Here is a 22,589-nt window from a genome sequence, read left to right as displayed (position 1 = left end):
AGTGGCCTGGGCCTATCCCTGAAATAGGAACACCAAAAAGAAAACTTTATCTTGGGATCTGTGAAGCTTTCCTGTTTCCATGGAAACCCACAAAGGACAGGACTGCTGTGCTTGCAGGGCCTACTACTACTACTAATAGTAGTCATTCCTGTAGCGTTACTAGATGTAGGGTCGCTACTAGATGTAGGGTCCAAGAAAACAGCAAGGCAGCCGATCCGCAAACTCCAAGATGGAAACAAACAAAGCAGATCAGTGGAAGTAGGGTCCAAGAAAACAGCAAGGCAGCCGATCCGCAAACTCCAAGATGGAAACAAACAAAGCAGATCAGTGGAAATACAAACGAACTTTATTGTCTATCAGTAAAGTTTGTTTGTATTTCCACTGATCTGCTTTGTTTGTTTCCATCCGCGTTACTAGATGTATGCAGCGCTGTACATATTATTTGTAGGTACTTTCTCTGTTCCTAGAGGGCTCACAGTCTAAGTTTTTGTGCCTGTGAGTGTGTGAGGTCTTGTAGGCCTGTCCGCCAAAATTTTTTTGATGTTGCTACAGCAGGGCTGGGCCTAACAGCTCTTGTGAACAAATTGGAGAGGGGAGGCTCTGGGTCTGGCAAAGGCTTTGGGCAAGGAGAGGTGTTCATTCTTGGAAAGACCTTATTCACACGTACTCCTCTCCCAGTTGCCTGTGGCCACCAAAAAATCCATCCCTGATGGTTGTGAGTCAGTGACATTAGTCCTTTAGTTGCAGAACCACTAGAATAAAATCATGGCAACTAAAAAGCCAAAAAAGCAAACTAATATTTTATAGTTAAAAAATGTCATCTAGAGGCAAATCATTTAGGAGGTAAGTATAAAGCCCCTTACTCTCCCGCATCTGGAGTACCTCAGGGTTCTATATTGTCTCCCATTTTATTTAACATTTTCCTTTCTCTATTGCTTACTCTAGCTCAGTCTCTAGGATTTACTTTCTATGTTTATGCAGATGATATCCAACTTCTTACAGTAGTGGATCACTTTAGCTCTACAATTGTTTCAATTATCAGTGACAATCTCTGCAAAATGACAGATTGGTTACAGGAAAACCACCTTATTCTTAATCCTGACAAGCCTCAAGTTCTATTTTTCACCAACTACATGTCCAATAATTCTCAATTACCCATTTATCTTTGCAACACTCCCATTCTGCAACATTCGATTACCCGTATTCGTAGTGTACTTATAGATCCTCAACTTTCATTTCGTCCACAAATAGGACAAACAGAAAAACGTTCTTTGTTCAGACTACGTCTCATCCATTCGGTTCAATCGCTCTTTCACCCTTTGGCATTGACCATTCTGGTACACTCACTTGTTATCTCACAGGTCAACTACTGTACTTTATAAAGGTCTTAGGCTTAAAGATCTACATCCAGGGCCGGTCTTAGGTAGGGGCGACAGGGGCGGTCACACAGGGCCTCATGCTTCCAGGGGCCCTGCGGTGCTCCCTCCCGCTCCCTGCTATTGCCGTGATCTCTTTTCCTCTCCTCCCCTGAGCCACAGGTTGCCCTCCTGGCACATGCCTGAAGCAACCCTGGTGGTCTAGTGGAGTCTTTGAGACAGGAAAGATCCCCAGTCTTTCCTGCCGGCGCTGACCCTCTTACTGCTGTATCGCTCTTTAAAAGTGGTTGCCAAGACTTCCAGCAGCTGTCTCTGCAGAATATTACCACTTAGTGGCTAGTCCAGTCACTGGCTATGTTTGTTGTGCTAATATTCATTGGCTGACCGGCTAAGTTTAGCAGCCAGAAAGACCCGTGTAAATAACAGGTGTATCTTTGGCTGCTATAACTTAGCCGGTCAGCCAATGAATGATGGGTTAACCAACTATGTTTTTAGTGGCCAAACAAACCCTGGAAATTCAATGATACGGCCAAAGCATTGAATTTCAGGGTTTGCCGGAGACCGCAGGAATTAGCCGGGCTCCGTCCCGCAGTCTCAATATCTGCCCCTGTGTATTCTTCAGTGGCACAACTGTATTCTCCTGTAGAAACGGACAGTCAATTGGGTATTTAAAAGAGCATAGCTTACTTACTTTTCACCAAAAGAAAGGAGTGAGGCGAATCCATGTACGAGTTGTTTATGTATCGTTAATTGATTCAAATTTAGACAAATGATGTCACAAATTTGTTTATGTATATCTGTATTATTCTTACTACCTAGATGTGTTTGACCCCTGAGGTAGGCCTTTGTGCCGAAACATGGTTGTGTCGGGTCGTTTTTATGACTTTTGCAATAAAGACTTTCACATTTTGACATCCTCTTTGGATTTGCCTCACTCCTTTCTTTTGTTGCGCACATTTGTGTAGGTTTTTTCTTCCTTATTTGTTCCATTACTTTTACCTTTTATCATTAAATCAACACTCTAATAACAAAAGAAATCTTATTTACAGTGGTATTGTGTAGCTGTGCAGTATTCAGCTGCCAAATCAAATGAATATGTTGATTAATGCATTGTATCTCATTCGCTTGTTGTAAGCCAGGATTTGAATTCCTTGCAATCCTAAGTTTACTTCACCTTCCGTTGCCTCAGGTACAGATTTGCAGCTAGTTATTAATGTGTGCTCTTAGTAACTAGGCCCCACTGCATAAACTGGGATCTACATTAAAATAACACACATTCTTTTCCTGACAGAGACACTGACTCTGGGAGATGAGGAGGACTGTGATTTCATCCACTTAATGGCTGTAATTCTTGCATGTCGCCAATTTCAGATTGCCCAATAGGACACTGGGGAGTTGGCTGTCAGGAGATCTGTCCCATATGCGAAAACAATGCGAGCTGCGACCCCCTGACTGGAGCTTGCCTGTGTCCCCCAGGTTTTGTGGGTAATCTCTGCCAAACAGGTAAGTATTCGATGTACAGCTTGTTGTGAGAAGGAGGGGAGGGGGCTGGCAAGCCATTAGCCTGAGCTGGTTGAAACTGCTTTGTATGCAAAACCAAAACACAAGGGAGTAACCCTGCACATCAGTTGCACAGTAAAACATTTTCCACATGATACACCTTTACCAGCATCTTAAGAATGACTGGCTAATGTTTTTGCAAGGTTCATCACCCGTTTCATGTTCATTCCTGAAAGATTTCCCCATTAGTTGCCGTTGCTCTGTGACTTTTGCCCTTTTAAGAGATCATTTATTGTTAGTAAATGACATTCTCAGTGGAGTAATTTTATGACTGACAGCACATGTCAACTGCATGCACATAATATTTTTTTTTCTGTGAGGGTTTGAATGTTCAAAATGAACTTCTGGTTTCAAAATTACCCTGAAGAAATTATGTACTTATATTTCCATCTGTTCTTGACCATGCACACATTTTCTCTTCGCTTACATGTATTTGCCTGAATTTTCAGGAACATGCCTGCCCATAAATGGAAATCCCTTCCTAACATCGCCCCCTGGAGCCTCTGCTTAGTCCAAGTAAAAACTAAGCACATATAAACTGTATGGACATAATTGTACAAAGGGGGTAGTTCTACGGTTTAACAGGACACCTCTAGTTAGGTGCCCTGATAACACATGATACGAGCATATACCCCCGATATTCAGCGCTATTTAACTGGCCAGAATGGCTGCTGACTAGTTAAATAGGGCTTAACCAGCTATCCACTGACAGGGCCGCCAAGGGGGGGGGGCAGGGGGGACAAAATTCCCCGGGCCCAGGCCTCCAAGGGGGGCATGGTGCCAGGGTCAGGCTGCCAGCGCTGCAGTTCCTGGTCTCACCTTCCTGGCTCTGGGCCCCCTGCATTCGAACCGGCAGTCACAGATCGCCTCCCTTTGGGCCTTCCCTCCCTGTGTCCCGCCCTCGCGGAAACCGGAAGTTTCATCAGACGAGGGCGGGACACAAAGAGGGAAGACCAGAAGAGAGGCGATCTGCGTCTGGCGCCTTGAATGCAGGGGTCCCTGAGCCGTGGAGGCAGGCAGGTGAGACCGCGGACTGCAGCAGGGGGGGGGGGGGGGAAGTAACGGGGGGCGGCAGTGGGGGGGGGGGGGGGAGCGACGGGGGATGGCAGGAGGTGGGGCGGCCTTGCCCCGGGCTCGGCCAAATCTCTCAGCGGCCCTGTCTACTGATATTCAGTGGGGGATAACCGGCTATCCCATGCTAAATATCCCCGGTTAACGGCTAGACTATAGCCAGTTATATCGCCTGATATAACTGACTATCCGCCAATTTTTAAAGCCGGTTTAGCAACCATATTTGATTGTGTGAAAATGTGGGATATCTTTGGCAGGATATTGGGCTAGATGGACCATCAGTATGGCTGTTCTTATGTATATCATACGGTGTCCAACTGGGAACAGGATCTTTCCCGGTTTATTGCCTGCTTCACATCTGAAAATTCCTGGAGAAACAGCATCTGTCTAGGGGGAGCTAAGGAGTCCTACCCACCCAGGTAACGTGGATTTCTTCTCTCTCCCCCAGTGTGTCCAGCTGGCTGGTTTGGGGAAGGCTGCCTGCTCAAATGTGCTTGCCAGAACGATGGACACTGTGATCCAGTGACTGGGAAATGTAACTGCTCCCCGGGATGGACTGGATATAATTGCAGAAGAGGTAGTGATATTGGGCTCATTGTAACAATTTTTCACTATGTTGATAGTTTTCATCTCTGTATTTAAGTCATAGATCCTGCGCATTCACACACCGTACATTCATTTAATTCATCTATGAGGCACTCCCAGACTGATTTATTTATTACTACACGTCTAACAAAATGCTAATCAAAGCAGTTTACACATGTGGATCAGCACATAAAATAGACAAGTAGGGTAAAATCCAAAAGAATCGTCAAACATGTAACAATAAAGAGAAAAATCTCTGAAGACATATCTCTTCAACAAGGCCTACAAAGAGAACCTATAGCCTCACTAATCCACCTCACCAACCCATCCAGTTAGGAAAGTCCACCTTCTATACTTACCCACCTAATCACTTCCTTCTTCCTCCCCTTACTTTTTCTCTGCACATTACTAATTGTATCTGATATCCTGGAATGACAATGTCATAACTAAACTATGTAAGCCACATTGAGCCTGCAAAGAGGTGGGAAAATGTGGGATACAAATGCAATAAATAAATAAATAAAAATCACTAATATAAAAAACTCTAAGCCTATAAAATGACATGAGATAGTCAGGTCTCTGTAACAGTTTCCTTTGCTCCCTTCCTGTACGTTAATGGTTTTGTTCTGCTCCTCTCCTGTTATCCTCCCGATATGGCCACTTACAATAGCCAGATATGAATTGAATATTTGGGGATAGCTGGCTATTTCGCGCAATATAGCCAATTATCTCCTAGGTGCTAACCGGTAATATTCAGCGGGGAATAACCAGCTATCTCCCGCTGAATTTCGCTGGATACTTGGTTTAGTGCCATTTAACTGGCCAGCTGCCGTTCCTATACTGACAGTATTGCATGGCAAGTCTAATCAGTTTACACTGTACAATATTTATTTATTTGTTGCATTTGTATCCCACATTTTCCCACATATTTGTAGGCTCAATGTGGCTTACATAGTACCGGGAGGCGTTTGCTGGCTCCGGTGAGAACATATACAGAGTGATTGTGGTAGGATAAAGTTCTTGTGGTGCAGTCACATTTAGGGAAATGTGCAGCGGAGGAGTTGAATTATGTCCATTACGTACTTTAATTTTGATGTGTCGCTGAGGTCAGTCATTTAGGTTGGATCGGCAGAGTATGCCTTTTTGAATAGGTTAGTTTTTAGTGATTTCCGGACGGTTAATATAAAAATTAATTAAAAACAGAAAACAAGCAACATAAAAGAACTCCATTAAAATAAAGGAAAAGACAATAAATACAAAATTACGAAAAGTGAGCCCAAGACCAACATAAAACAAAATCATACACTTACTTACACAGCATTCACGACTTTGTAGGGTAATAAGACTCAAATATTCTGATGCAAGAGGGATACAAGACGGGAGATAGTGCAGCAACCATTCTCATGTAACGTTCTCATCCAAATGAGGACGGACTCCTGGATTCCTCCTTCTGTAGTTGCCTCTCCAAATCCTCTTTCTCCCTCTAAACTGTGGTGTACTTGCAGCCTGTGATGTAGGTCACTGGGGACCAGACTGCGTCAACACCTGCAGCTGCATTAACAGCGATGGAAGCTGCGATCCAGTAACAGGACAGTGCGTCTGTGAGGCGGGTTACATTGGAGCACGCTGTGATCAGAGTGAGTACATCGCTTGGCATGGTTCCACAGTTGATATCCCAACTGAGACCAGAATTCTCTTTCATTTTCAAATTTCTTGTCATAACCTACGCATGTTATGAAAACCGGTGGACATGTGAAGGCAGGTTTTAGAAAAAAAATGTACCAAATTGAGATAGCTAGGTTGGGACGCATCAAATTCCAGTAGTATTTTAGAAAATGAGCTGTCAACACAGAGCCTTTTCTAAAACATATGCAAGAATGAACACTCATTTCGCAGTTATCAATGTCTAAAATAGCAACGGGTTCAATAGTGCAACATACACATGTATGTTCCAGCTCAGACGTGTGTTCAGGGGAAGACTGACAGTGATCTGCCCTCTCCCCCCCTCCCTGTTTTTTTCCCATGGGCAGAAATCACTTTGAAATTACCCCCCTTAGCATCTCTTTGACTTTTCACAGAGGCTTATTTTGCTATTTAATGGACCATTACTAGAAAGTAATTGCCCACGTGAAGAAAACTGTACTGAAACTGTACTGATCGGGGGTGCCGACTGGTTCCAGTTTTCAGGACTGGTGGATCCATCCCTGGTTTTACCCCCATTGCATGCATGGACTTTTGTGGTTCTTCCTTTTGCTGAGGCAAATGAAGAGAAGAATCATAACTACAAGTCCATGCTTGCAATGGGGGTAAACCGATGCCCACCTCAAACTCTCCTGAAAACATGCAGCCAGTTGGCGACCCTAAGACCGATGTCCTCTTGCAGCCAGGCTTTCCACATAACTAACCGCTCTGTGTTTGCTGCCTTGGTTTTGTTGCAGAGTGTCCTGCAGGACAGTATGGGCCCAGCTGTCGACACCGGTGTCGGTGTGCTAACGGAGCCACATGTGACCACGTCAGTGGCGCCTGCACTTGCACAGCTGGCTGGAGAGGCACGTTTTGTGAACGCTGTGAGTACACTGCTTTTGCATATACCTTGAAGGTACTTAAACACGAGTGAACCTATCAGCTGAAGGTTATTATTGGCCCAATCTTGTGGTCCTAGTGTTTGTTGCTTGAGTGGTTCTAAATGATGTCCAATTTTCATGGCATCTAAAGTAAATATGCAAATATGGGTCTAAGAGAGTGAAGTATACATATCATGAATATTTATTTTGGTTAGAAAGATCTGGAGGTCCAGATCTGAGACAATAATGTGGATTTTCGTTCCTCAGCCCGCACTCCTGGAATGCTTTGCCGAGACTACTGAAAGCGAGAACGGATCACCCGACGTTTAAAAAATTACTAAAAACTTCTTTGTTTAGTAAAGCTTATCCCAAAGACCTCCATACTCTTTAAACCCCTATTTCCATTTTGTTTGATTTCCCACTTTTTGCCTTATGTCTGCTTTCCTTTTGTTGCTCCTGTTTTCCCACCCGTATTCTCTTATTTAGCTGCTTTCGTTACTGCATTTGTTAATTTTTATATAACTATTATATCCTGCTGTATTATGTAATTCTCTTGTAACTTTGTTAGCCACATTGAGCCCGCACTGGGAAAATGTGGGATACAAGTGAACCAAATAAATATAAAAAGTAAATAAATATGGTTGCACCAGGTCTTAGATAAGTGACTCTTGGCCCTGTCATCAGGAGTACCCTAATCAGTGGATTTTTCAACGCCTTTTGGAGGCACCCCTGGTCGTTCAGGCTATACGTAGTGAATATGCTTGAGATAGAATTATGTACATCAGCCTGATTTTTAGACCCAAATTGTGCAGTGTTTTCCCATGCATATTTATAATGTGTAGCTAGAAAATCCAACCAAATAGGGGAACCGGAGTGCCCTCAATGTACAGTAGGACCAGTGTTTTTTTTTTTGTAAGAAAAGTGCTGGTACTCATACAGGGCAACCTTAGGGGTGGGGCTACTACAAATACTCCGCCCCTGCATATAGCTCTGCCCCTACAGTAGCCACACCCCCTTCACCAGCCATAGAGCATATAAAAAAGCATCTTTGAGAATATTACACCAGTCCCTAGAATATCATCACATCTCTTACTGGTAAAACATAACAAACAGGATGTTCCACACAGAAACTACAAATCAGAAGAACACTGCACCTCAGTCATATATGCACAGAACATGGATTAGTGACCACAGATTATTTTATGCTGCTGTTATCATTATGGATGCATAGGTCAATACATCCCATCGTATAGAGCAGGCATAAAAGGGGAAACATGGAACTGAAATGACTACATATAAATCCAGAGTAATTTTGAATACACATACCTTTTGGTCATGTTTCACAAGAAGCTCTAGCGGAGATTGGGTGGCAACACTGGTAATTGGGAAGCAAAACCACTGCTGGACAGACTTCTACGGTCTGTGCCCTGATCGTGACTGAATAGATATGGATGGGCTGGAGTGTAAATTTTAAGGGGCTTTGACGTTAGCTTCAGAACTTTTAGTACGAGAAGAGTGCTGGGCAGACTTCTACGGTCTGTGCCCTGAGAAAGGCAAGGACAAATCAAACTCGGGTATACATATAAAGTATCACATACCATGTAAAATGAGTTTATCTTGTTGGGAAGACTGGATGGACCGTTCAGGTCTATCTGTTGTCATTTACTATGTTACTTTTTGGGGTTCTACATGGAATATTGCTGGTAATTTGAATTCCGGAATCTTGTAACTCTTTAGGATTCCAGAATCTTCAGAACTTTTAGTACAAGAAGAGTGCTGGGCAGACTTCTACGGTCTGTGCCCTGAGAATGGCAAGGACAAATCAAACTCGGGTATACATATAAAGTATCACATACCAAGTAAAATGAGTTTATCTTGTTGGGCAGACTGGATGGACCGTACAGGTCTTTATCTGCCATCATTTACTATGTTACTCTTTGGGGTTCTACGTGGAATGTTGCTACTAATTGAGATTCCAGAATCTTGTAACTCTTTAGGATTCCAGAACCTTCAGAACTTTTAGTACAAAAAGAGTGCTGGGCAGACTTCTACGGTCTGTGCCCAGAGAAAGGCAAGGACAAATCAAACTCGGGTATACATATAAAGTATCACATACCAAGTAAATGAGTTTATCTAGTTGGGCAGACTGGATGGACCATACAGGTCTTTATCTCCCGTCGTTTACTATGTTACTACGGATGAAGCGCACTGAGAGCTAATTCATAATGGCATCTGGGTATCCAAATTCCGTTATAGAATACTAGTGAAAGTTGGCATCTAGGAGTCTACATTTAGATGCACCCAAATGCAGCACTTTTAGTGCCTCACTTACAGGCAGATGATCAAACAGCGCTCTAAAATAGTGCTGGAACAGTGCGGGGCGCTATTAGATCTATGATGAGAGATAATGCATGCAAATTTAAGCAGCGCAATTATCTCTGCTCATGGAATAGAAGTGTGGGAGGATTGTGCCTGAGCATGCGCTCAGCACAATCCTCCCACACTTGTTTGACAGGTCTGGGCTGGAGACCAACAAAAAGAGAAGGACGCCCATCTTTAAATCGGAAGATGGACGTCCTCAACTGCCCTGTGGCAGGGATGGCCAAATTTCAAGGGGGTGTCGGAGGTATAGCGACGGGGCAGTTGAGGACGTCCAAAATTTGGCCGTTTCTGCAATGGGCAATTAAGGACGTCCAAAATTGGATGTTTCTATGAGAAAGACGTCTTTCTCATAGAAACATCCAGTTTTGGACGTCCTTAACTGCCCATTGCAGAAACGTCCAAATTTTGGATGTCCTCAATTGCCCTGTCACAGAAACGGCCAAATTTTGGACGTCCTCAACTGCCCTCGCTGGCAGGTTTGCTATAGGGGGGAATGGGGGCCTGCCAGCATGCAAATTCATGCTGGACAGGGCTCACCATTCCTCCCCAATGATCTGCAAACCCTAACGCCAGCTCGGAGCTGGCGTAGGGTTTGTCGCGGCCAGCGACCCAATCTTTGGCGCGCTTGATGCTGATCATTGGGGATGAATGTGTTAAGCGCTGATTAGCATTTGCATGCTACTTGCGCTAAGAGCCCTCGAGTGCGTTGTTTCACGGGCTCGAGGGCTCTGATCAAGAGGTGGTAGCAAACGTCGGCTCTAGTATGGCGCTAACAACCTCTAGCGCCGGCGTTTGCTTTTTATCATGTGCCTGTTAAAGTATAAGATGCGCACATAAATGCTGGACATGCCCATGCCCCACCCATGCGCCTCTCCCTGAACACATCCTCTTGCATTTCTGTGCTAAGCAAGCTGCGTGCTGAAGTTATAGAAAACCACTTAGCACCCAAGTAGTACTTACATACTTAATGGTAGCAGTTGAGTGTGTAGGTTCTAAATCTATCTGCGCACTCAGGGCTAGATTCTGTATATAGCACTTAAAAATTTTGTGCAGAAAAATACCCGTATAAGCGGTAGTCTGAAAGCCGTGCCTAAAGTTTGGCATGGTTTATAGAATAACTGCTTAAAGCAGAGAGGTTGTGTGTAAATTTAGGTACTGCTGTTTGCGCCAACGAAAACATGACACAAATGCCCGTGCCTAAATTTACATGCGGAGCACCCATATTCTGTAATTACTCAAGTGACTGAAAAACACACCTGAAATACCCATGACTCTTCCATTTCCATGCCCCCTTTTTTGTATCACATGAAAAGTTTAGGTGTGGATTGTGCACCTAACTTTATGCGAGTTAGTCCCAATTAAATCTAATTAGTGCTAATTTCCTGTTAAAAAGCCAATTATTGGCACTAATTGGTTCATTATTCTATTAAATGCCATGCGCAAATCGGAAACGCGCATAAATTTGCACGTGCAAGTTTTGGCAACCTTTATAGAATCAGGAGCTGAACGTGTAAATATAGGTGCCAAGTTATAGAATGAGAGGAGGCGGGGATAATGCTGGGCAGACTTATACGGTCTGTGCCAGAGCCGGTGGTGGGAGGCGGGGATAGTGCTGGGCAGACTTATACGGTCTGTGCCAGAGCCGGTGGTTGGGAGGCGGGGCTGGTGGTTGGGAGGCGGGGATAGTGCTGGGCAAAGGACAGATAGAAATCAAGGTATACACAAAAAGTAGCACATATGAGTTTATCTTGTTGGGCAGACTGGATGGACCGTGCAGGTCTTTTTCTGCCGTCATCTACTATGTTACTATGTTCTTCAGAAGCACTTTTCAAAAGATGGGTTTCTCCCTGATTGTACCTTGTGGGTTTCTCTCTGCAGCCTGTCCTGATGGATTCCATGGCATCGAGTGCTCACTGGCCTGTAATTGCCTGAATGGTGCACGTTGCAATCATGTAAGTGGAGTCTGCATCTGTCCTGCTGGCTGGACCGGCCTTAGCTGTAACCAAAGTAAGTGTTGATTTGCAGACTTCTGTTTTGAATTCCCTCATTTTCTTTATTTCATTACCCGGCAGCAGGCTCAGGTGTCTGTTGGTTTTTGCTGGCAGAGGGCTGGAAGGGAAGTCTCCTTTGAGAGTGAAACCCTCACCCTGGAATCTTTTTCAAGCATGGGTCAGCAGAGTAGCAGACTGTTGCGTTCCCTCACCCCCTGGAGCTTTGAAATGTACTCCATCCCCTAATAGCACTGATGGGGCAGTGAAGAAACCCCGGAGTCATCTGTGCTGTCCTGCTTTAGCAGAGCCACAGGGCTAAATTGTCATTTTCACACTTATTTTTCTTTGACTCTCCCACTGGTGCTAGCTTGAAAGCATGATGCCTTTTCTGCCAAGGTGATTAATGAAATTCTTCGGGCAGGCTGCTGTTGACCATCTCGCCCTTTTTACTGGGCAGTGGCATAGCTACGTGGGGCTTGAGGGGGCCTGGGCCCCCGTAGATTTGGCCCTGGCCCCCTGGCGACGATCCCCTTGAACCCCCCTCCCGCCACCAACCCTCCCCTGCCGCCGTCGCCACCTGCCCCGCCGCCGCATCAGATACCTCGTTTGCAGCAGCCAAAGAGTCTTCTTTAGTTCAGCGCCGGAGTAGCGCCTTCGTTCAAGGAAGTTCCTGCTGTGATCAGCTGTTTCTGATGCCTTACGTCCTGCACGTAAGGCGTCAGAAACAGCTGATCACAGCAGGAACTTCCTTGAACAAAGGCGCTACTCCGGCGCTGAACTAAAGCGCCGAAGACTCTCTTCGACTGCAGCAAACGAGGTATCTGATGTGGCGGCGGGGGAGGGTTGGTGGCGGGAGGGGGGTCCAATGTGGTGGCGGCTGGGGGGGGCGATGACGGGGGGGGGGGTTGGTGGCGGGAGGGGGGTCCAATGTGGCAGCTGCGGCGGCTGGGGGGGGCGACGGCGGGGGGGTGGCTAATCAGTGCCTCCCCTCCTCGGGCTCTGGCCCCCCCCTCCCAGCGAGGTCTGGCTACGCCCCTGTTACTGGGTAAGGAAAATAGAACAATAATTTAACCAGATACTGTAGTAATTAAGGCCCTGGGAAACTGGGAGTTTCTTAAAAATCACCAGGGCTTCTGTGAGTGCACTTATAGGCCTGCTTAGCTGTAAGAAATACCGTCTTTCCCCGAAAATAAGACACTGTCTTATATTAATTTTTGCCCCCCAAAATGCGCTAGGTCTTATTTTCAGGGGCTGTCTTATTTTTCGGGGAAACATCGGGGTTGGATTGGGGTTGGCCCGCCCGCCCTCCGTCGCTCCCGGAACTAACCTTAAACGCCTCCTTTCACCTTCGCAGCAAGCAGCAGCAGGGCAGGCCACTCCTTCCTTCCATGTCCTGCCCTTGCCTGACGTAATGTCCGCGAGGGCGGGGCACGGAAGGAAGGAGAGATCTGCACTGCTGCTGCTTGCTGCGAAGGTGAAAGGAAGCGTTTAAGGTTAGTTCCGGGAGCGACGGAGGGTGGATGGAGGGGGGGGGGGCCCGGCGACCTCGGGTGGGGGGGGGGGGCGGCCCGGGGGCGGCCTTGTCCGGCTCTCGGCGGCCCTGCTTTCAAACAAAAATTTGCTAGGTCTTACTTTCGGGGGAGGCCTTATATCTACCAATTCAGGAAAACCTCTACTAGGTCTTACTTTCGGGGAAACAGGGTAGTTCTTTCAAAAGTGATTTTTTTTTCACTCTCTGTCTCTCTATTTCTCTTCCTCTCTCTCTCCTTTCTACTAGAATGTTAGGAATTAGGAAAGGAATTAGAGAATAAAATTAAGAATATTAAATTGCCTCTGTATCACTCCATGGTGTGACCTCACCTTGAGTATTATCTGCAATTCTGATCGCTGCATCTCAAAGAAAATATAACAGAATTAGAAAAGGTACAAAGAGGGACCAAAATGATTAAGGAATGGAGTGACTTTCAAATGAGGAAAAGGTAAAGACAGTGGTTCCCAAACCTGATCCTTGAGGCACCCCAGCCAGTCAGGTTTTCAGGATACCCACAATGGATATTCATGAGAGAGATTTGCATGCAGTGGAGGCAGTGCATGCAAATCTCGCTCATAAATATTCATGAGTACAAAATGTCCAAAACTTTAGTACCTGTATATACCCCCAAATTCTATAAATGGCGCTCCAAATTGCATGCACAAACTAATTCAGTAACGAGCTAATTAGCGCCAACAATTGGGCGCTAACAATTGATTATTGGTGCTAATTGGCAACAGTTTGGATTTACGTGCGCATCTTGCTAGGCACTATTTTTTAAAGATGCTGTGGCGAAATGGTGAATTTTCCAGCATGTGAATTATAAGAATACTGTGCCAGAGCCAATGGTGGGAGGCGGGGATAGTGCTGGGCAGACTTGTACGGTTTGTGCCCTGAAAAAGACGAGTACAAATCAAGGTAAGGTATACACAAAAAAGTGGCACATTTCTTGGGCAGACTGGATGGACCGTGCAGGTCTTTTTCTGCCGTCATCTCCTATGTTACTAGTAAAAAAGGCCCGTTTCTGACACAAATGAAACGGGCGCTAGCAAGGTTTTCCTCGGAGTGTGTGTGTTTTACAGAGTGTGTGTGAGAGTGAGACTGGGTGCAAGAGTGTGTGTGTGAGAATGAGAGTGTGTGCCAGGAGCCCCCCTCCCTCCCTCCCTCCCAGTTCCAGGGTGGCCCCGCCTCCCTCCCTCCCAGTTGCAGGGTCACTCCACCCTCCGTCCCAGTTGCAAGGTCTGCCCGCCCCCCCCTCCAAGTTCCAGGGTCGGCCCCCCTCCCAGTTCCAGGGTCGTTGCCCCCCTCTCTCCCTCCCTCCCAGTTCCAGGGTCGTTGCCCCCCTCTCTCCCCGTAAGGTTCGTCAGATTCGTCAGTCTGACACCATCTCTCTCGGCCCGCCCTCACGCCTCTGATAGGTTCGGCGCCCTCAACGTCATCACGTTTTGACGCGAGGGCGGGGCTGAGAGAGATAGTGACAGAGTGATGAATCTCGCGAACCTTACGAACCCTTCACTTCAGTGAAGCCACGGAGTCAGCTTCAGAACGTTGGAGGTGCGTTTTATTATAGTAGAGATTTCCTGAAGTGTATTTTGTCTAGTTTGGCCAGCAGGTGGTGCATGTTTTATGTTTAAAGCTGTTACAGAGAAATGACTGTTTCTTATATAGTTTAACCCAAAGAGAAAGTAACCCGCAGTGACATGGCCAACTACATTAAAAAATGTTGTTCTGGGCTCTGATTGGCCCAGGAGCTCAAATTGAGTCTGGAAATACTGGATTTTTCTCCAGTCTCAGTTTGGAAGTAGAGAGAGAAAGGCCTCTTTACTGAGACTCTGTGAGCAGTAATATTCTGTAACCTGAGAGCAGCTATATTTCCTGTACTTCCCAGGCACTATCTAGGTAGTGATAAAATGTTTAGCTAGTTTTATAATTGATCCTTATTCAGTTACCTGTTGTCTGTTATTTTCCATCTGTTTTTATAGTTCACTGTTCAATATTTTTATGACAGTAAGCCTTCTTTAGTTTATTGACTTTGCTTGTCTGGACTAAGAATTCTGGTGGTTTGTGTTTTTTGGTCTGTGGGTGCTTTCTAGGAACTATGGGACCACTGGGAGTGTGGCCCCAGTGTCCTAGAAATCACTGGGGAATACCTTGAGGGCGGGAGACTCACCCAGAAGTGGTTGGGACCCAGTCGGTGGGAGGAGGGTGCTAGTGTAGAGCATAAGCGGCAGGTGCAGGCGGACCTGAGCTGTGCTGGGGATAGACCCTCTAAGAGGCCGCAGGGTTAGCCCAGGCGAGAGGTTAAAGCGTTTCGTGCCAGGTGCACATGTAAATGTTTTAGCGTGCAACTGAAAAGGAGGCGTGGCCATAAGAGGGCATGGGTGAGTCAGGGGTGTTCCCTAAAGATGCATGCAGTATTGTAGATTTTGGCGGATCCACACCTAATTTAGGCGCGAGGATTTTCAGTAAATCCTCATGCCCAAAATTGGGCATGGATCCCGGCATTAAGCGCTATTCAATAAACAGCACCCAACTCGGAACGCCGTTTATAGAATAAGCCTCAGCACTCAGTTTTTTGGCGCTCAAATTTGGTTGCCATTTACTGAATCTAGTTCATAATGTGTACAGCGCTGCGTATGTCTAGTAGCACTATAAAAATGATAAGTAGTAGTATTGCTTTCTCTCTTGCCTGAATCCAGATTTGTCTAATTTACCTCTATATCTCTCACAGCATGTCAAGGCAATACATTCGGGGAGGACTGCCTGGAGTTGTGTAACTGCTTCAGTGGGGCTTCATGTGATCATATCACTGGACAATGCATTTGTGCCCCTGGGTGGAGAGGAGCCTCCTGCCAGCAAGGTACTGCAAAGTCACATTACAAAGCATCTTCTTCCTGATGGGATGGGCTAACATCTGAAACCAGAAGTAGCATTTCTGCATTTGTAGGTCACATTTGGAGTATGAACTCTGTTTTGAGTATCTGCCTTCTGAAATGACCCTGGTACAGAAAAGGCCTCTGAATAAAGGGGATGTGAGGATGTGGGGTTCTGAAAGGTTGTACCACCTAAAGGATGTGGAAGTTGCTCTCATGTTAGGTTGTTCTAATTACAAACTACAAAATATAGAGCAACTATCTCAGGTTAAGGGCTTTTTATATTATTACCTTCAGAGCAGGGGCGTAGCCAGACCTCGCCAGGAGGGGGGGCCAGAGCCCGAGGTGGGGGGGCACTGTTTAGCCGCCCCCCCCGAGCCGCCGCCGCCACCACCCACATCGGACCTCCCCCCCTTGCCTGCCTGCCCACGATCCCCTTCAACCCCCCTCCCGCCACCAACTCTCCCTCGCCGTCGCCGCCCGCCCCGTCGCCGTAAATGATACCTTTTTTTGAAGAGAGACTTCCTTCCGCGCTTGAGTAGCGCCTTTCTTCAACGAAGTTCCGGCGATCAGCTGTTTCGATGCCGGCGGGGGAGAGTTGGTGGTGGGAGGGGGGTTGAAGGGGATCGTGGGGCAGGGGGCCAGGGCCAAATATACGGGGGCCCAGGCCCCTCAGGCCCCACGTAGCTACGCCACTGCTTCAGAGGAATGGATTTCTCACTTTAGAGCCATAAAATGGTGAATATTTCAACAATGAAGCTCACCAGGTCTACAACAGTAGTTAACATGAAAACGAAATGATTGACTTCTCTTTGTGGCAATGGGTTGATTTTAGACCTTGGTGAAGCTCAAGTCATCACACTGTGCTCTCTTCTACCCCTTCTGTTTAACTACCTTATGAAACACCACGAAAACCCCAACAAAGATGAGGATTATGGAAAATGAAGAGGTTATGATCACCTGGGACATTCCTATTCAGATCGACAAAACAACTCAATGCAAGAAAGAACCAGGAAATGCAGTCAGAGACCAAGAAAATGTGGCAGAAAGATGGAGAAGTATTTCCCATCCTATTGGGTGCCACAGGCTTGATTAAAAAGAGTTTTCGTGCACTGTTGCCTACACTTGTTACATCTTACAAACGCCAAAAGGAAGCTCTTATTTGCATGGTGCAAGTACTATGTCGAGTGTTAGTGATACATTTGAGACACTGAGGCCCAGATGCATCAAGCAAACATAAAAAAATCAGGAACGTTAAAGCCCTTACCGAATTTCAAAAAATGAAGCATGCTCCAAAAACACAGCCCCAAAAAGTTTGGTGCGGTATTGCAAACCCTGATTCCCGAAAGTTTCGCTAATGTGCCGTAGCGGTGTACGTACTGCATGCGCACAGGTCCATTCGGAAAGCGTGCGTTATGGGCGTGGCTATCGCACGCATGTGATCTCATAGGCGTGCGTCGACAACGTAAAAGAATTGCGTCGCTGCACTGCTTTTTTTTTTTCATCGCAGGTTCCTGCCAAGTACTACCGGAGCTGATTTCGCGCAGCTTTTTCTGACTGCGATTTTGTGGGAAATGTTATTTGCAAAAATTCTGCTTTTGCTGCCATTTAACTGTTTTTAACATCTCTTTCACACGCGCGTACCAACGCTTATATATTGCGTCTGTCTGCAGTGCATGCGCTGCATTAACGTGGTTATGACACGTTTTCTATAAGCTTTATTAAAAACAAAACAGGCTCCGATACAGCTACAACGTGCTTTTGTCCAATCACAACGCGTCTCGCGTATCTGCTTCGCTGCAATTGGTTCGTTTTTGAGTTTGACATTAGAGTTTTTAGCCGGAGAGCCCTAACGAGAGGTACAGACCTCTCGTTAGATTTCTCGGCATTTTCCTTCGTTAAACCAATCGGAAAAGGTTAGTGCATGTCATTTCAAAAGGGTTTCTACACAAATTGCTCATCTGCATTCCATTTTCGTTAGCTGCTACGGTCCTCGAAAAATGGGCTTTAGTACATGCAACGGTTGGCGATTTCTTCGATAAAGGGTCGTTAAAGGGTCGTTAATGTTTTGTGCATCTGAGCCTGAGTTCATACTCATAAGAACATAAAAATAGCCATACTGGGTCTGATCAATGGTCTATCCAGCCCAGTATCCTGTTTCCAATCCAGGTCACAAGTACCTGGCAGAAACCCAAATAGTAGCACCATTCCAGAATCCCAAAGAATAACAAGATTCTAGAATCCCAAATAGTAGCAACATTCCATGCTACCAATCCCAGAGCAAACAGTAGCTTCCCCATGTCTGTCTCAATAGCAGACTATGGACTTTTCCTCCAGGAACTTGTCCAAAACTTTTTAAACCCAAATACACTAACCACTGTTACTACGTCCTCTGGCAAAGAGTTGCAGAGCTTAAGTTGAGTGAAAGAATATTTCCTCCTATTTGTTTTAAAAGTACTTCTGTATAACTTCCTTGAGTGTCCCCTAGTCTGTTTATAGCATGAGATTTCCTCAAAAAGCCCTTGAAAGACTGAGGCTGATTTCCAGAGATAATGAACATGAATTTATTTATAAAATTTGCTTAACCGCCCTTTGACAATATTACTTAACCAAAGTGGTTTGCAAGAAAAAAATAATATTAATAAAACAAAATTGACATGCTCACCTGGTAAAGATAGTATAGAATCTTAAGTACATAAGTATTGCCATACTGGGAAAGACCAAAGGTCCATCGAGCCCAGCATCCTGTTTCCAACAGTGGCCAATCCAGATCACAAATACCTGGCAAGATCCGAAAAATGTATAAAACATTTTATACTGCTTATCCCAGAAATAGTGGATTTTCCCCAAGTTCATTTAATAACGGTCTATGGACTTTTCCTTTAAGAAGCTGTCCAAACCTTTTTTAAAGTCCGCTAAGCTAACCACCTTTACCACATTCTCTGGCAACAGATTCCAGAGTTTAATTACACGTTGAGTGAAGAAAAATTTTCTCCGATTTTTAATTTTAATACATTGTAGCTTCATCGCATGCCCCCTAGTCCTAGTATTTTTGGAAAGCGTGAACAGACGGTTCAGAGATCTATAAAGCAATTCCCCTTCTCAGTAGGAGGAAAGCTTTGATACTCCATTTAATGCCTTTCCTTAATAATCTCTCCTCTTTCATAAGCAGCTCTCTAAAAGATTAAAACATCTCTCAAAAGCAGTCTGCTATTGCATTGTGTGGTAATGACTCCCGGACATTATAAGCATATTGCACACAGTTTACTAAAGACTTATTTGCTTGTTGCTAGGAACAGATTAGCTCAGGGTTCATTTGCAGATGTTTGCCCAAAAGTATTTTGGGGATTCTTGTCCGTTTGAAAGGAAAAAAAAAATCTGAATTATAGACCCCTGAATGCTTTGGGGTGAATTTTAAAATGGAAAAAGGCCACACCAGCTGGTCCCTTGTAAATGTTTAGCATGTTCTGTTAAAAGTATATGGTAATACCACTCACCTTTTCTGCTGCGGAAACATCAAGAGAAATCATATTTTAACACAATTTTATTTTTTCCTCTTCTCAGCGTGTCAGCTTGGCTTTTATGGGGTAGACTGCCATCAGCCATGCCTCTGCAGAAATGGTGGGACATGTGACCACATAACAGGTCGCTGCACATGCCCAGACGGGTGGACGGGATTGGCCTGTGAACTCGGTAAGCAGGGCTTATTTATAGTGCATCCAGTGGCGTACCAAGGGGGGGGGGGGGGGGCGGTCCGCCCCGGGTGCACGCCTGTCGGCTCTTCGTTTTCATGCTCCCTTTGCCCCGGAACAGGTTACTTCCTGTTCTGGGGTAGAGGGAGCATGAAAACGAAGAGATGGCAGGCGCGCCCCCCCCCCCCCCAGCGGCGTGCATCCGGAGGGGGGTCTTTCGCCAGGGGATCGGGGGTTCTTTCGCCGGGGGGGGGGTGTCGCGCTGTTCCGGGGGGGGGGGGGGGGGCGCTGGACCCGGGAGGCAGGGCGCATCGGCGATCCGCCCCGGGTGTCAGCCCCCCTAGGAATGCCACTGAGTGCATCAGCATCATCTGAAGACTTTCAGAGATTCACAGGATCTGAATCTACATAAAAGCAACAGTTCTTTGCCACTGGAAATGTTGTTTTTTTGCAGTCTTATCTTGACTTCAAGTCAAAAGTAACATCACACACCAGTACATGTTTTAATCCAGGAGTTCTCAACCCAGTCCTCGGGACATACCCAGCCAGTCTGGTTTTCATGATACCCATAATGAATATGCATGAGATGAATTTGCATGCACTACTTCCATTGTGTGCAAATGTATCTCATATATATTCATTGTGGGTATCCTGAAAACTTGACTGGCTAGGTGTTTCCTGAGGACTGGGTTGAGAACCATTGTCTGATAGCATTACAAAACACTTTATTAGGCTATGTTATACGGTTTTATCTGCCTGGAGGAATGGGCTGTTGCTTGACGTACATCAAGAACGATAACTTAAAAATAGAATTTTATTGCTGCTAGAGGCCAACCAAATTTGGGTTTCGGTTTCAGCTTCAGCACCGAAACCGGCCTGAAATGCCAATTCAGCCATTTTTCAGTTTTGGCCAAAAATACTGCTGCTACTGACCAAAACCAGTGCCCACTCTCTGCCTGTCACCTGACCAACACCCTCCCAGTACCCCTAGGCCCTTCCCGGGTCTAAATTAGTAGCCCTGGTGGTCTAGTGGCAGGAGTGATCCCTAGTTGCTCCTGCCCCTACTGTTTCCACAATCAAAATGGCGCTCCCCAGGCCTCCAGGCTCACAAGACTGCCCTTGTAGGTCTTGGCAGCCATTTTGATGGCAGAGACAGCAGCTCCTGCCCAGTTAGGCCATAAACCACCAGGGTTTATGGTAGGGTCAGGGGAGGGGCAGCTGACAGGTGGATCTGGGAGGGGGATTCTATCTGGTCGAGGGAAGGGAATGGGTGATGCTTGGGGATGGGGCCTGGCTGAATTCAGCTGAAACCAAGCGGTGAATTTCGGCTACAGATTTTTGTTTCAGCTAGAAACAAAAAGCCTTGTTTCGGCTGGCCCCTAATTTCTACTTAACATAAGCCTAGTCAAACCCCCAAATTTTGGCCATGCTGAGTACATTACCTGGCAAAGAAAAGCACAGCATCAGTGCAGTCGGCACACTTGAGAATATAAAGAATTAAACTCTCTTGAGATTTTGAATTCCATATTTGTGCAGATTTATTGGTTTTTAAAATCTACTTTTACAGTAAGTGATCAAAGTGGTGTACGTGACGAGGTAGTAGCTTTATTGCAGAACCATACTGTCGATGTTGGGTTTACAGGACTTCTAACCTTTTTCTATACTGGTGTAGATACTCTAGCGATCCCTCATCAGCCTTCACTCTCTATCTCAGTTGATGGCACCCTCATCCTCCCCGTTTCATCTGCCCGCAACCTCGGAGTCATCTTCGACTCCTCCCTCTCCTTCTCTGCGCATATCCAGCAGATAGCCAACACCTGTCACTTCTTTCTCTTTAACATCAGCAAAATTCGCCCTTTCCTCTCTGAGCCTTTCCTCTCTGAGCACACCACCCGTACTCTCGTCCACGCTCTCATTACCTCTCGCCTTGACTACTGCAACCTACTCCTTACTGGCCTCCCACTTAGTCGTCTATCCCCCCTTCAATCTGTTCAGAACTCTGCTGCACGTCTTATATTCCGCCTGAACCGATATACTCATATCACCCCTCTTCTCAGGTCACTTCACTGGCTTCCAATCAGATACCGCATACAGTTCAAGCTTCTCCTTCTTACCTACAAATGCACTCAGTCTGCAGCCCCTCATTACCTCTCTACCCTCATTTCCCCTTACGTTCCCGCCCGTAACCTCCGCTCACAGGACAAATCCCTCCTCTCAGTACCCTTCTCCACCAGGCTCCGCTCATTCTGTCTCGCCTCACCCTATGCTTGGAATAAACTTCCTGAGCCCTTACGCCAAGCCCCCTCCCTACCCATCTTCAAATCCTTGCTCAAAGCCCACCTCTTCAGTGTTGCTTTCGGCACCTAACCTTTATACATTTCAGGAAATCTAGACTGCTCCTATTTGACTGACTGTACATTTGTCCTTTAGATTGTAAGCTCCTTTGAGCAGGGACTGTCCTTCTATGTTAAATTGTACAGCACTGCGTAACCCTAGTAGCGCTTTAGAAATGTCAAGTAGTAGTAGTAGCCTCTTGATTTTGAGCCACGGTATGTTTGGTAAAATTGATTGTTCTATGATATAACTCTTTTCCAGAATGTACCCAGGGGACCTATGGTGCTGATTGCCTGCAGAGTTGCATCTGCTTGAATGGAGGCCTCTGTGATCATAAGACAGGACAGTGTCTCTGCCGTGCAGGCTGGATGGGCCAGAACTGTCAAACACGTACGTACAGGTGCAGAAAGCTCCAAAATATGGCTTGTTTAATGATTCCTTTTGACACATCTAGTCTGAGATATGTAGCATTGATATTCAAAGTGATTTAACCAAGCAGAAGAGGCTTCTGCTTAGTTTAATCATCTTGAGAGATAGACACCGCAAAGCCCAGATTTCTGACTTTGGTGATATTATCTTCCTCAATTTAAAGGAAACAATTAGTGACCCCTGTAAAGCAAATAGACTTCA

At 45.8% G+C, this 22,589-nt stretch overlaps 1 protein-coding gene across 2 annotated transcripts in view; it reads left to right on the top strand.

Moving 5' to 3' along the window:
• Window positions 1-22,589, top strand: part of MEGF6 (multiple EGF like domains 6) — a 458,871-nt gene that overhangs the window by 399,464 nt on the left and 36,818 nt on the right. For both annotated transcript variants that reach the window (XM_030185804.1, XM_030185805.1), the window contains 8 exons: window positions 2,748-2,879; window positions 4,456-4,584; window positions 6,098-6,229; window positions 7,031-7,159; window positions 11,417-11,545; window positions 15,792-15,920; window positions 19,498-19,626; window positions 22,221-22,349. In XM_030185804.1, coding sequence (XP_030041664.1) covers window positions 2,748-2,879; window positions 4,456-4,584; window positions 6,098-6,229; window positions 7,031-7,159; window positions 11,417-11,545; window positions 15,792-15,920; window positions 19,498-19,626; window positions 22,221-22,349 — 1,038 coding nt within the window. The remainder of the gene's footprint in view (window positions 1-2,747; window positions 2,880-4,455; window positions 4,585-6,097; window positions 6,230-7,030; window positions 7,160-11,416; window positions 11,546-15,791; window positions 15,921-19,497; window positions 19,627-22,220; window positions 22,350-22,589) is intronic.

Source organism: Microcaecilia unicolor, chromosome 13 (genome assembly GCF_901765095.1).
Source record: "Microcaecilia unicolor chromosome 13, aMicUni1.1, whole genome shotgun sequence".
In the NCBI taxonomy this organism is placed as follows: Eukaryota; Metazoa; Chordata; class Amphibia; order Gymnophiona; family Siphonopidae; genus Microcaecilia; species Microcaecilia unicolor.
Note: the sequence above shows the minus strand (reverse complement) of the source record. Positions and strands in the feature narration are given on the sequence as shown.